Here is a 16,044-nt window from a genome sequence, read left to right as displayed (position 1 = left end):
ATGTTATTTTTCAATTCGCTGATTTGTAACTCAACATTATAGTTTAAGGGGCTCTGTACAGAGGCGTGACCTGAAAATCATAGACCCTAATGCAAATATGGGTTCCCCTTTATCATGTGCAATCTATAATACTGGTGTCTTCTTACACTGTAGAGAAGTCTTTGGGCCCCCAGAGGCTCCAGGACCCGGTAGTGATTGCTACCTCTGCACCTCTTATAGCTACGGCAAATTCTTCTGCAATTCAATCAGACAACACTGTCATAATTAAGTTTTCCGTTTACATTTTCCAACCAACAATGCAGATATTCAATTTGCTTACCAAGCCCTGGGCCCCTCCGGCACTCAGCATTGGGGTCACATGCACCACAAATGTGTGAGAAGAACATAGTAGACCTTGTATTTAAAAAAAAAATGCTGCTTTGTTGTTTCTGGAAGCTTCTGCCCCCTTCTTCCAAATTATGGTTCTACAAGCTATTTTCAATCCTGGTTCGCTCCTATAGGGCACAGGACCCTATGAGCTCCAGGGCTATTATTTGGTTGTGCTAAGTTTTATCCTTGAGATCTGTTCTGCGCATCATAGCAGGTTGACATCCACATGTGTATTAGTACAGAAGAGCCACAGATCTTTTGTAAGTGTGTTCTGCTGACTCTATTAACTTGCACTTAAAGGGGGCATCTGACCTGAAATCCAGAGCACACACAAGGGGAACACTAACAAGTAATATTGATTGCAGTGGCGACGTGGATTTCCTAAGTGTTCGCTCATCTCTAGCCATGAACATTAGCTGAGCTTACTTTAAATAGGCGGCCATGTCTGATGTCATCCTTAGGCACCAGTCTGTATGGACACTGATGTGGCCAAAGATTATCGCAGGAGCCAAAAGTGATGACGAGTCGGGGAGCCTCCTTGTCCATTGCAACAAGAATGGAGTCAAGGTGAGCTTTGACTGAACCCGAGTTACATTTTATGCCATGATATGTTACTTTGTGCTCCAATTTTGGCAACATTTCCTGACCTAAACACCAACTGATTTGCTGCTAACTTGTTTCTGTAAATGGCTCTCCTGCTGGTCTAATCCACTCATGCTATTGAGGAAATAAGGCTGCAAAAATCAATTTACATTCAATTTCTGGGGCCTGAAAGCTTTTGTTGACCCAAAATGAAATCTATGAGAAAAGGGGCCCTATAGATAAGATTTTCACCAAACTTTTCCATGCTTTTCTGTAGGATTAGAAGTCTATAGGGCTGGAAGCCTTTTCGTTATGTCTCGCTCCAGTTTTACTCTCCCCTATCTAGAACTGGAAAAATTGAAAAAATGTGTATATCATTCACACATACGTACAGTATATACATGGAAGTCAGTGCTAGGGGTGTGGGATACATAGACAGAGCACAAGGAAGACATTTTTTGGACTTCCTCTATTTCCAATGGAAAAAAAACCTATAACCATTGAAGTCTCTTCCCACATTCTGTCACTTAATAATCTCTAGAGTGTTGCAGGATGAATACATACATTCACTTCATAGGATTTCATCGTAAAGCAGACTGTTTAGCTTATACTTTTGGGATGAGACAGAATATAAACTACTGTGGAATGGTATACACATAGAAGAGGGGGTCCTATAGCAAAGATCAAAATGGGCCCCATTCGGCTGGGGTTTGCCACCTAGGGGGACGTGACTTTGGGATGGGGGAACCAATAACTCCTGCAGTTTCTTCTTTGTGCAGAAGTTGTGTAGATTTATGCAGACTGGTTAATCTTTAAGAATATATCGGTGTATATTCAGCTTTAGGAGTATATATCTGTGTATATTCAGCAGTAGGAGTATATATCTGTGTATATTCAGCAGTAGGAGTATATATCTATGTACAGTCCTATGAAAAAGTTTGGGCACCCCTATTAATCTTAATCATTTTTAGTTCTAAATATTTTGGTGTTTGCAACAGCCATTTCAGTTTGATATATCTAATAACTGATGGACACAGTAATATTTCAGGATTGAAATGAGGTTTATTGTACTAACAGAAAATGTGCAATATGCATTAAACCAAAATTTGACCGGTGCAAAAGTATGGGCACCTCAACAGAAAAGTGACATTAATATTTAGTAGATCCTCCTTTTGCAAAGATAACAGCCTCTAGTCGCTTCCTGTAGCTTTTAATCAGTTCCTGGATCCTGGATAAAGGTATTTTGGACAAACAATTCAAGTTCAGTTAAGTTAGATGGTCGCCGAGCATGGACAGCCCGCTTCAAATCATCCCACAGATGTTCAATGATATTCAGGTCTGGGGACTGGGATGGCCATTCCAGAACATTGTAATTGTTCCTCTGCATGAATGCCTGAGGATTTGGAGCGGTGTTTTGGATCATTGTCTTGCTGAAATATCCATCCCCGGCGTAACTTCAACTTCGTCACTGATTCTTGAACATTATTCTCAAGAATCTGCTGATACTGAGTGGAATCCATGCGACTCTCAACTTTAACAAGATTCCCGATGCCGGCATTGGCCACACAGCCCCAAAGCATGATGGAACCTCCACCAAATTTTACAGTGGGTAGCATGTGTTTTTCTTGGAATGCTGTTTCTTTTTGGACGCCATGCATAACGCCTTTTTTTTATAACCAAACAACTCAATTTTTGTTTCCAAAATGAAGCTGCCTTGTCCAAATGTGCTTTTTCATACCTCAGGCAACTCTATTTGTGGCGTACGTGCAGAAACGGCTTCTTTCTCATCACTCTCCCATACAGCTTCTATTTGTGCAAAGTGCGCTGTATAGTTGACCGATGCACAGTGACACCATCTGCAGCAAGATGATGCTGCAGCTCTTTGGAGGTGGTCTGTGGATTGTCCTTGACTGTTCTCACCATTCTTCTTCTCTGCCTTTCTGATATTTTTCTTGGCCTGCCACTTCTGGGCTTAACAAGAACTGTCCCTGTGCTCTTCCATTTCCTTACTATGTTCCTCACAGTGGAAACTGACAGGTTAAATCTCTGAGACAACGTTTTGTATCCTTCCCCTGAACAACTATGTTGAACAATCTTTGTTTTCAGATCATATATATATATATATATATATATATATATATATATATATATGTCCATGTTCGGCGACCATCAAACTTAACTGAACTTGAATTGTTTTGTAGAAAGAAATGGTCCAAAATACCTTCATCCAGGATCCAGGAACTGATTAAAAGCTACAGGAAGCGACTAGAGGCTGTTATCTTTGCAAAAGGAGGATCTACTAAATATTAATGTCACTTTTCTGTTGAGTTGCCCATACTTTTGCACCGGTCAAATTTTGGTTTAATGCATATTGCGCATTTTCTGTTAGTACAATAAACCTCATTTCAATCCTGAAATATTACTGTGTCCATCAGTTATTAGATATATCAAACTGAAATGGCTGTTGCAAACACCAAAATATTTAGAACTAAAAATGATTAAGATTAATAGGGGTGCCCAAACTTTTTCATAGGACTGTATATTCAGCAGTAGGAGTATATATCTGTGTGGAGTATATATCTGTGTATATCCAGCAGTAGGAGTATATATCTGTGTATATTCAGCAGTAGGAGTATATATCTGTGTATATCCAGCAGTAGGAGTATATATCTGTGTATATCCAGCAGTAGGAGTATATATCTGTGTATATCCAGCAGTAGGAGTATATATCTGTGTATATTCAGCAGTAGGAGTATATATCTGTATATATCCAGCAGTAGTAGTATATATCTGTGTATATTCAGCAGTAGGAGTATATATCTGTATATATCCAGCAGTAGTAGTATATATCTGTGTATATTCAGCAGTAGGAGTATATATCTGTATATATCCAGAGGTAGGAGTATATATCTGTGTATATCCAGCAGTAGGAGTATATATCTGTGTATATCCAGCAGTAGGAGTATATATCTGTGTATATCCAGCAGTAGGAGTATATATCTGTGTATATTCAGCAGTAGGAGTATATATCTGTGTATATCCAGCAGTAGGAGTATATATCTGTGTATATCCAGCAGTAGGAGTATATATCTGTGTATATCCAGCAGTAGGAGTATATATCTGTGTATATTCAGCAGTAGGAGTATATATCTGTATATATCCAGCAGTAGTAGTATATATCTGTGTATATTCAGCAGTAGGAGTATATATCTGTATATATCCAGCAGTAGTAGTATATATCTGTGTATATTCAGCAGTAGGAGTATATATCTGTATATATCCAGAAGTAGGAGTATATAGTGCCTAGTGTGTTACTGTAGGGAGGGAGGAGATTAGGAATAGATGTCACTTCCTGTCTGCTCCATCCTTCATCATACATGTCTGCTGTGTCACCTCACACAACACTGGTGTGACCACATTCACATTACACAGCACTACTAGATTAGTATCACCAACTGTACTGTATATACTGCAGTATTACCTCAGGATATATACAGGCACAGAGTCCCTTCATGTATATACCACAGACACTGCAGGCATGGCTGATATATCCTATAAACTGCAGTATTACCTCAGGATATATACAGGCACACAGTCCCCTCTTGTATTACCTTACACATGACTGATATATCATATATACTGCAGTATTACCTCAGGATATATACAGTCACAGGGTCCCTTCATGTATTACCTTACACATGACTGATATATCCTATATACTGCAGTATTACCTCAGGATATATACAGGTACAGAGTCCCTTCATGTATATACCACAGACACTGCAGGCATGGCTGATATATCCTATATACTGCAGTATTACCTCAGGATATATACAGGCACAGAGTCCCTTCATGTATATACCACAGACACTGCAGGCATGGCTGATATATCCTATAAACTGCAGTATTACCTTAGGATATATACAGTCACAGGGTCCTCTCATGTATTACCTTACACATGACTGATATATATACTGCAATATTACCTCAGGATATATACAGTCACAGGGTCCTCTCATGTATCTACCTTACACATGACTGATATATCATATATACTGCAGTATTACCTCAGGATATATACAGTCACAGGGTCGTCTCATGTATATACCACAGACATGGCTGACATATCATATATACTGCTGTAATACCTCAGGCTATATACAGAAATAGAGTCCCCTCCTGTATTTATTTCACACACTGCAGATATGACTGATATATATACAGTATATATATATATATATATATATATATATATATATATATATATATAGTATATATATATATATATATATATACAGTATATATATATATATATATATATATATATATATATATACTGCTGTATAATGCAGGTTGTACGTGAGGACTGAGGGTCTCTCTATGGTGGAGCTGAGAGGTCACATGTAATGGAGGTCCTGTGGTGAGAGAGGGACAGTGATATCAGATATACAGTGTGCTGAGGGTAATGGCGGCCGCACTGATATTCCCTGTATATGTCTCCAGCTCTGCTAATACTGATCATGCTGGGGATAAGTTAATCATTTATATATAATTCCTCAGGGCTGTATATGGGTCATATTGTGTATACTGGCTATACTATATACAGGTTACTTTCAATTGGTGGGGGTTCTTGGAGTTAGTTGAAATTGTCAGAGGTGGGGAAACATGGTGGTTAGTTTCCCCTAGGATTATTTATCTTGGTCTGGCTGGTCTTGGGGATCCTGCTGGGGGTGTCCCGGGGAGTGGTGTATTATATGTGGTATGCCATTCTGGGTGTTATGGTGCCCCTGAGCCTGTGCTTGTGGCTGGGGGTAATTTATATGGCGTCTAATGATCTATTTATGACCTCTGTATTAGGGCCCAATATATTTAGACAATGGATATTAGACAAATACTGCACCGGATTATTGTATTTCTTAGTCTTCATGTGTAGCCGGTGACTTAGGAGCATTTGCAGTCTGTATCCAGATAAGTATATGGATTACTATTATTATATGTTACATCATATAATGCAGCCGGTCCTTGAAGTTACTTATAATTTGGGCAGTAATGGGCAACCACCTTGGGTGTAGCCCAGTGCAGGGGTAAGCATTGGAGGTATGGCTCCCTGGTGTGGAGGGGTAACCATCGGAGGTATGACCCCCTTGTGTGGAGGGGTAACCATCGGAGGCATGGCCCACTTGGTGTGAAGGGGTGTTATTTCACTACAGTAAGTGCCCTTGGGTTGCTGTGGTATCTGGAGCCGACGCACAGCAAGTACTTTTCTCTTCCCTTCTTTATACTCTCTATGTCTTTCCTGGCAGTGTAAGTGGGTATAAGGTACCCAATGAATGTAAATTGACAGTTCTAGTTTTTAGTGGTAGAGGTATTCCCTGAGTAAGTGTTATCTCATACATGGTATGTACATTTATATCATGCGTATACAATTATGACCATAAGTGCGGCAATAAACGTCCTTCACTTTTTTTTACCACATACTCTTTTGGTGTGCGCCTGCTTTTTGTGTATATATATATATATATATATATATATATATAATCATTGGTGAATATATTGTTTATGAATTTGTCATCAGTCTATTACTTTGGTATGTGTGTATACAAGTAATGTCAGGGAGGGTCAGGGGTAAAAATATTTCTTTCTGCCATCAAAACCAGACATACTGCCAAGACATGTTTATTACTTTACAGCTTCTTCAGCAGCCAAGCATAAGTGTTAACCGGACAATGACTTCAGCCATCTGTGTAGTATCCCTCTTTCCAAGGCACAGATGAAATCAGCCACTCCCCAGCTTGTTCAAGATGTGGAAGGGGAAAGAGGTGGCATAGACTGACAGGAGGCATAACTAAGCACAAGCCAGGAACTTCACCTTAGAAGAGACTGTGAATAACTTGGAACTTTATGTTACATCTTGGAGCCAGTGAGCAAGATAGGTATGCCCAGTTCTTTGGGTATGATTTATGCTGAATTTGCAGCCTGAGTGAAGGGGTGAATACAAGAATGAGGGAGTGGAGTGAATTGACCCTTAATAGATGCACCCACATCACGTGCGACGATGGCTTGTACACATCAGTTTAATCTAAAAATGTATTTTAAATAGTAGATGATTTTTTCACAACACTTTTCCTTTAATAACATTTATCTCCTATCCGCAGGATAGGGTATAAATGAGTTCAATCACTTGGATTCTCAGTGATCACAAGAATGGGACCCCAACATTTCCTCTACGTACTCCATTTACAGCAGTGGTGTACCATGATGGTGACTCTAGCAGCCCCATAAAAGGAACCCGCCAGTGATCCATAAAATTTGTTATATATAGGGGGATTAACAAAATTCTAAAAGATTTGAGTCCGTGAGAGAAATGATTTACCATCAGACGGTTTCTCATGCTAAGTCTCCATAGCTCGGGCATGTAAACCTTTGGCGTCAGCATCTGGCAAGTTACAGTATGCCTCAGGAAGTAATTGGACTCTTACTAGAAAACACATTAAAGTTAATATACAACCACAGAATAACTTGACCTCAGTCTCTGTGAACTTCCAACCAAATGTGGTTTCATCGACCTTATCTTACATTGCCACAGAACAATTCGGTGCTGCTGTAGCATAACGGAGAGCAAATTATAGTATCAGTCCATACGGGCGTTTCCATTGATAAAAGGTAACTCCACCCAAAATGCTCCATTCATCTATTACATCGGTCATTTGTCCTCAATTTACCTGCTCAGCCTTTTCTTATATTCTTGTCTCTGGCATATTTTTATATACTGGAGCCATGTGCAGCAGGCAGATAGATTCCCTGCAGGTCCATACTATAGGGTGGTAGGCAATCCATGTTCCTCTGTATGAAACTTTAAGGGGAGATTTTTTTCTAGTACAGAATTACATGGGCCATGCCATAATTTACTGGACGGCCCTTATAGAACAGTGTGGATCCTTACAAGTTGTGTGACTGGTTCCCACAATGGTTCCCACAATGCACCGCTACCTACTGACAGGTAAAGACCATGAATCTGAGTGCTTGCATCATATTCACACTTATTAAGGATCCTGTCCTTTTTGGTGATATGATATCAATCTCATAATGAAAAGTTCTGCTTGCCCTACCTGGCCACCAGATTTACCACCAAGTAGTTATGGGACCATCAGGGATGCTAGATCCAGCAACCTACAAATATCCAGGATCTATAGGCCCAGCTGCATGCCACCATGTCCAACCATATTTCATCTTGTATGGCTAGAGGCCGCCCAACAGGGTACTAGAGCCTCCTTCCAGCTGTAACCAATATCTACATGGAGATTTCAACACAAGAAAATGGAGGAGACAGATCATCTGAAGCGCACTTTTAATTCCAGGCCTGGTCTGATGTTACGGTCTACATACACGGGATGGCGGATGTTCTCACGGCCGGTGCGGTCACAGAATTCAAAGTAAACAAAATAAATTCCAAAATGTGCAGAAGCAATAAATAAACTATCACATTTAAAATGTATAAATTAGAAAACAGTCCACCGATTCATTCTGGAAATGGGCTAAGAAAACTGGCAGCCTTATTGTCATCCGTCTGTCGCAGGCAAATACAGATGTTTCTTGTTTCTATCACCTCAGATCCAGCACGGAAATTTTTGCATCTTTTACAATCACATGTCTGCAAGTCTGAAAAGAAATCAAGAGAACATGTCAACAGCGAATATTCTAACAACATTTCTGGCATCTAGTAGAAGAGTACTGAACATGACAGCATAAGGCCCTGTTCATACCAGCATTATGGTTTTTATTTATTATTGAGCTGCGACAGCTCAGATGGGTTAAGTCTTTTCAAGCCATTGACTTTGATGGGTCCATCAGGGTTCTGATATTTTTGACATCAAGTTTTGCTCTATTTTTACCATCAATAATCCGAAATCCTCATAGATACCTCAATAGACCCCAGTTTTTTTGTCACTTAGGTCACATTCACATCTGTGCTAGAATCTCCATTCGGAGCCTCCGTTGCAGATCTGAAATTGTACAAGAGCCTACAATTCCGACTTGTCAGAGAGAAAACAGTGGGTACCCAGCGAACCCCCTTATCGTCAATGGGTTCCCTTGGGACCCGTTGTTGCAGGTCATTAAAAAGACCATCATACTGTGTAATCCATTCTTCTCTTCCTACAATGGATCAGAAGAGCAGATTTGAGGTATACAGTCAAATTATTAGCAAATGTACAGTCAGGAGGATTTGTAGACCTGAGGTTAGGGTAGTTTTTAGAGCCTAACTCTTCTTATACCCTGAAAAATAAGACGTGACTGAGTTAACCCTAAAGTCACATTACCCCAGGGTCACATTCAATCTTATGAAGCGTCATCACTGGTAATTGTCATCTGTTCCTTTGCAAGACGTGTATCACTCTTTGCAAGTTAACATGCTGATCAGTGAGGGTCTGACCACTGGAACGGTGACAAATCATGAAAATAAGGGTCCATTTTCCCATCCAAGCCAAGCATACACATTGCCACTGTGTTCATTCTTTATGGCACTGCTGGAGATCGCTCAATTCAGTGCTTGGCTATTTTTAGCAGTTCCCCAGACAATGTGTATGCTCTGTCTGCCATTGAGTTTGGTTAGAAGGGTCGCCATACTCAGGAATGGTGGGGTTCCCAGCAGGTGGACCTCAACCAATCGGCATGCTATCCTATGGATTGGAATAACGTTAAAACTTGAACTAGTTCCCTCACTGCAGACCAGAATGCCCCTCTTGTGTCAGCCTTAAAGGCTCCAATGTGCCAGTCTTGGTGAACCACTCTGCCACCTGTGCCCATTCACATCAGCTTTGTTCATGACTGCTATCAGAGTATAGAACAAAGAGCACATGAACTGAACACTGACACACTATAGTCAGTGGACATCTGAATAAGCCCCTAAGAGATACTGGCCAGGCACTACCCTACTGAGCATGTGTGACCACCAGCATTGGGTGGTATTCTGAAAAAAATACAAAAAAGTAAATGAACACCAGAGGGCGCCATAACCACGATCATTCTCTTCTCACTTGCTAATATAAGTAGCCTTTCTATGGTCAGCTACTTCTATCATATTCTTCGATCAGCACAAGAGCTGTATATGCATTGCAGACTTAGACACGTACTAATCATATATATCAACAGAATAATTCTACTCTAAGGAGACACATATATCTTATATCATTGCTCAGGACAGATGAGATCTGGAGCAAGCTGTGCACAAGTGAATAATACATTACAGTATAGAGATATATTTGGCATTAAGCTCGTAGACTACCCCACACAATTTCACAGCGTTACTTAGCAACTCACTACGGCGTTACAGAAGTAGTCAGCCAATGCAACGTCCGCTGCCACCGTATCAGTATTACCTATAGTCTCTAGTCACAGAATGAATTGATTTCTATTAGCACATATAGCTTTGTATGGCTATAAAAATTACATGTATTCACTTACATTGAATTGCCTTGGTTCTTTGCTGTGAGGATGGAACCCTTTCTTTTTACATCCGGATACTTCCAACATGCCCGCATTAGTGAGTCGAAAGATCCCAGTACTTCACATGTGAAGGGAAACAGATAAACAATAAACATACATTAAAAGGGTTTTCCATTGGGGAAAAAATTGTGGCAGCAGGTTCAGAATGGGTTAAATATATGAAACATAAGTGATACTCATCTCACTATGCCCCCAGCACTCCCATTCTTAGGCTCTATTCAGATTATGGTTCTTTGTTACGATTTGAAGGACAAAAATAGTCTGGTATATGAGGGGAAACACGGTGGCTCAGTGGTTAGTATTGCAGACTTGCACCACTGGAGTCCTGGGTTCGAATCCCGCCAGGAACAACACCTGCAAGGAGTTTGTATGTTCTCCCTGTGTTTGCGTGGATTTCCTCCAATTCTACAAAGACATACTGATAGGAAAAAAATGTACATTGTGATGCCTACAAGGGGCAAAAAATTTGTCTGGTATACTCCGATTTTGTATCCTTCAAAAAAACAAAACAACAACAAAGGATCTGCTTTTAACATTGAAGTCTATGAAAACGGATGGACGTCCATTTGTGTCCGTTGGGTGTAAAAAACATGATCTGAATAGAGCCTAACATTGTCTGTGCCCTTACTAACACTACCAATGTCCTTACTAACACTACCAATGTCCTTACTAACACCGCCAATGTCCTTACTAACACCGCCAATGCCCTTACTAATACTACCAATGTCCTTACTAACACTGCCAATGTCCTTACTAACACTGCCAATGTCCTTACTAACACTGCCAATGTCCTTACTAACACTACCAATGTCCTTACTAACACTACCAATGTCCTTACTAACACTGCCAATGTCCTTACTAACACTGCCAATGTCCTTACTAACACTGCCAATGTCCTTACTAACACTGCCAATGTCCTTACTAACACTACCAATGTCCTTACTAACACTACCAATGTCCTTACTAACACTGCCAATGTCCTTACTAACACTGCCAATGTCCTTACTAAAACCGCCAATGTCCTTACTAACACTACTAATGTCCTTACTAACACTACTAATGTCCTTACTAACACTACTAATGTCCTTACTAACACTACTAATGTCCTTACTAACACTACTAATGTCCTTACTAACACTACTAATGTCCTTACTAACACTACTAATGTCCTTACTAACACTACCAATATCCTTACTAACACCGCTAATGTCCTTACTAACACCGCCAATGTCCTTACTAACACCGCCAATATCCTTACTAACACTGCCCATGTCCTTACTAACACTACCAATGTCCTTACTAATCATTTTGACCCTACATAGTACATACTCATTGTGCTTTGGTGAACAAACAATAGCGATGGCTTCTGGTAGCATGAGCTGGTAGGAACAGTGAGTGTGAAGATCTACGCTGGACAAGAAAGCCGTCTGTGTTGGATGTGTCTGCAAATAAAAACATAAACATAAATAATGCATAATTGACCCAAGGTATATAAAATATTACATTATATTGTGGTACACTTAGTACATCCAGCTCCTTTAGACTTCGGACTACCCATGCTTACTTTACTCTATAGGCGTCAGTACAGAAAGGGCAAAAATCAAACAAATTCAGAAATAAATTCAAATGACTATTATTGTTGAAGATGAATCTTATATGAATGAGTAACTTCAAATGCAGTTATATCAGCGGGTGTACGGTTTTAAAGGGATTGTGCAAGACTATGGGGTCCGTGGGTTTCCTTAGCTAACCGCTTTTTTTTATGCATCCGTCCCCAAGCGGACTCCCTGAACTGAAACCCAAACACAAATATGAACCAGGCTTTACATCTTCCTCCTGACCAGGGGGCAAACTGATGTACCAATGTCATATGTAGGAACAGAGGTCAGACTAAATATATTTATTCCTTCATTGGTAGACATTTGTCAGGATTTCATTCTGGACAGTCAGGAGTGTCAAGGTGATTTCCTATATTTTTACTTACATGGATCCAGCCCAAGGTAAGAAGATTGTGCTGATCTTGTACATTGAATAATTCCTCCACATTCTCCATGTCACAATAGTCCGGCCCTGCAGACTGCTTTGGTACGATTACATGTGTAATGGTGAATTCATCGTGAGTCTGCCAAACATAAAGGAAGCAATGAGAGACGACAACATCAAATAAACAAAAGGACCATCTGCAAAATACAATCCTTCTGTAACTCGTTTTTTTCCCCCCATACTGTTCCTTTAAAAGGGTTTTCTGATACATAGGGTCTCTGTGCATCAGCTGGTGTAAGCAGCAGCAGCATTGTACCCTGAGCTCCACTTTTAGGTCACAGGCCATGTGATGTTTATCAGTCCCCATGGCCTGTTTACAGCTCAGTCCCATTCAAATTAATGGTATAAGCTGTGACACCAAGCACAGCTACGACATAAATGTACGGCGCTGTGCTTGGTTTTTCTAACATGTCCCAGGTGTCAGACCCCCACCTATTTTTAATTGATGACCCATCCTATTAAGCCTGGAAAATCCCTTTAATTATTATGTTGACATGATTTAAAGAGCGATGTGAGTATAACCATAATGTATATACGGCCAGGTAATAACTAGCAATCCTATATAACATAAGAGCGCCAACTTTTCACGTAACTCACTGATGTGTCATAACAATGTATCACAATTGATAGTAAGTGAACTTATCTGCCCTCCCTATCTAGGGAAGTGAATGCTACAATAGGTTTCTTATATATAACCAAGGAAACGCACAGAATAATGCATCATGCTTGAAAGCACCTAATGTAAGAGTAAATTACTCTATAGACTGTCATTGAAGCCTGAAGCATCAAAGTCAGCAACTACAGAATCTATTGTCAATTCCGCACACAAGGAGCTTTGCTTTCCCATGGCTGCAAGTAACAAGAATATCTACCGTAATATATCTGAAATAAGGACATGATTGAGTATCATCCTGAAATATCCCTACAGGTTCACATAACATATAGTTCTATCATAACTTGCAACATGATGATTTACCCTTTTGGTCATAGAATATATAGAGTTACAATATGATGCTATAGATAAATGTTTAATATCCAAAAAGTAGTTCCAATGTCCTCCCCAGCAGCCAAACATCTGTCCGTATGTACAATATCCACTACCCAAATTACAAGAGTTGTCAGATTTAGAGATGAGCGAGTACTGTTCGGATCAGCCGATCCGAACAGCACGCACCATAGAAATGAATGGATGCACCTGGTACTTCCGCTTTGACGACGGCCGGCCGCTTAACCCCCCGCGTGCCGGCTACGCCCATTCATTTCTATGCGAGCGTGCTGTTCGGATCGGCTGATCCGAACAGTACTCGCTCATCTCTAGTCAGATTTTACACAAATAAAGTTGATAGAGGTTTGCCCACCACTCACATACACGCGTTACAGCATATCACAAGGACATGTCATCCTGATAGGTGGGAATCTGACAGTTCTTCAAAGCTTTCCCCTGCACAGTCACCATCATGCAACACAGGGCCATTCATTTCTTAGAAGCCATGTTGCACTTCTTTGCATAGCTGGTAGGCAGGAGTACCCGTGTGCAGAAAGAAGGGTAAAGGGCTTGTGCTTCTTCATTCCTCTAAGGAAAATGGGTCAGGAGGGGTATAATATCTCCTCAAGGAGAATGCCTTTACAGACTACTTTTTCAGGTGTGCAGAACCTTACAGATCATGTACAGTATGCTCTGCTAGGAAATTTGAGAAATAAGATGCAACTAAGCTTTACTTGATCGAAAGTGAAAAAAAGTGTTGCTCTAGCACCACCTGTTGAAAAGGCAGCACCCTATAGAACAATGCCTGACTTTCAAGAAGCCTAGTGACATGACCTGGGATTCAAGCCAAAACCTTAACCAGAATCTCTTCGAAAGAGATAGAGAGCGGTTTCAGTGCAGAGCAGGGTACTGGTTGGTTAGGAGAGTAGCCATCAATGAGTATACATGGCCTTTAAGATGGCATACCTAAAAAAATAACCCCGAGGAGTAACACAATGCCCTAATAAAAATATTCTCTAGAATTGTTATTTTGTATGGGGATACAACAGACATGTCAGGAAAACAGAGATGTGCGCCTGGACCAAGAACAATGATCACGGCACCTTATGGTCGGGATGTGACTCCATTCACTAATATGAGTGAAAGAGTTGCAAGGTGACTGGTGAGCTTTGGCAGTTGCAGACAAAGTTGCTATGTAGCCCTAGTCTTAAGGTCGAAGACATTCACTGCAATAATTACATAGAATTATAACTTATGGCATCACAAGTATGTGACATATGTATCCATTTCTCTATGGGATCCCTATTGGATAAAACCCCACAGTATTGGACATATATGTACTTCTAGCAGACGTTACGTTACAGTAAAGTACAGAAGATAATTACACTTCGCCGTTCCGTATTATTTATGCAGTATATGGGATTTTGTGGTGTGTTGTTAATTTATCAAATTTCAGCAAACAACATAATAATGTAGAACTAATGGCAGCTATGTTTACAAGGGGAGGATACGGCGCTGCGCTGACAAAAACCATCCCTTATGCTTAATAACTGGCTTAATAAACCTAATGACTTCAGGAAAAAACGGAGACCAATAATTTAATGGAAAACATAATTTCTACTAAACTATTCTTGCACAGCTGTGACTCAATAAATAATTCACAGCCCTTACAATCCCATCTTTCCAGTAGATTAAACCCTTAAGGAGACGGTCAGTTGAGTTGAAGGATTTTTTTTTTATTCTAAGAGTCATATCTTATAAGAACTACTATGGATACCTACTTCATTACTCAATTACATAACACTTCAAGTTGATTTTTCTCCAAGTCTACAAAAGTGACGTACAAAACTAAAGGTATGTTGTTTATTCCTATATTGTGCTCTGTAATGTGGTGGTTGACTTGGGCAAAGAGGTAGACTCCCTCGAAAATTAAGATTTGGCTTCTAGTGGGGTTTCCTGGAGGTACCCTTTAACTAATTGAGTAAATGACTACTGAACATGTTCTGTAGCAATGAGGTAGAGTTTGTGCACAGGTCATTGTGGTTAATACACGCTTTGTATAATCAAAAATCTTTCTTCTTACCAGTTTACCACAAAGAATTCCACAGGTCTCAATTCCTCTACTTGTATTTGCTTCCGCCAGTTGGAGAAATTTTTGAGAGAGATCTTTGGGCAGAACAACAGTCCGTAATCCTTCCACAATTTCATCTGCAGGAATAAGAAAAAATGTAAGAAAAAAAAAAAAATCTTACTCCGGTTTACCAGATTTGGGCCAGGTTCGGAATATTTGGAACCTTAGGAATTCAACAGGTTCCAATCCCTGGTCATGTGTTTGGTACCCGACTCCTTTCTTCTCTTTCCTCCTCTCCCTGCTCATTGGTATGATGTATATTGTGTGGACTAGCAGATCCCCAATGTGTAATGGCAAAGCCAGGACCCTACTCTGTTGTGTTTGGGTAGTGATGGACAAGGGTCCTGCTATTACAATGAGTGAGTCTGTCAGCCCCAAAATAATCAAGGAAAGGAGGGAAGAGGAGGGCATTTGTTCCAGACACATGTCA

The 16,044-nt window shown here is 40.2% G+C and overlaps 1 protein-coding gene across 1 annotated transcript in view; it reads right to left on the bottom strand.

Annotated features, from left to right (window-relative positions):
* Positions 1-8,284: 8,284 nt before the first annotated feature.
* The window catches only part of STAMBPL1 (STAM binding protein like 1), a 32,529-nt gene continuing 24,769 nt past the window's right edge, over positions 8,285-16,044 (bottom strand). Inside the window, exons 7-11 of the mRNA XM_075257542.1 lie at positions 15,567-15,691; positions 12,440-12,577; positions 11,785-11,897; positions 10,414-10,513; positions 8,285-8,610 (exon numbers count right to left, since the gene is read on the bottom strand). Of these exons, the coding sequence (XP_075113643.1) occupies positions 8,554-8,610; positions 10,414-10,513; positions 11,785-11,897; positions 12,440-12,577; positions 15,567-15,691 (533 nt within the window). The 3' untranslated portion in view covers positions 8,285-8,553. The remainder of the gene's footprint in view (positions 8,611-10,413; positions 10,514-11,784; positions 11,898-12,439; positions 12,578-15,566; positions 15,692-16,044) is intronic.

Source organism: Leptodactylus fuscus, chromosome 10, assembly GCF_031893055.1.
Source record: "Leptodactylus fuscus isolate aLepFus1 chromosome 10, aLepFus1.hap2, whole genome shotgun sequence".
NCBI classification, from domain to species: domain Eukaryota; kingdom Metazoa; phylum Chordata; class Amphibia; order Anura; family Leptodactylidae; genus Leptodactylus; species Leptodactylus fuscus.
Note: the sequence above shows the minus strand (reverse complement) of the source record. Positions and strands in the feature narration are given on the sequence as shown.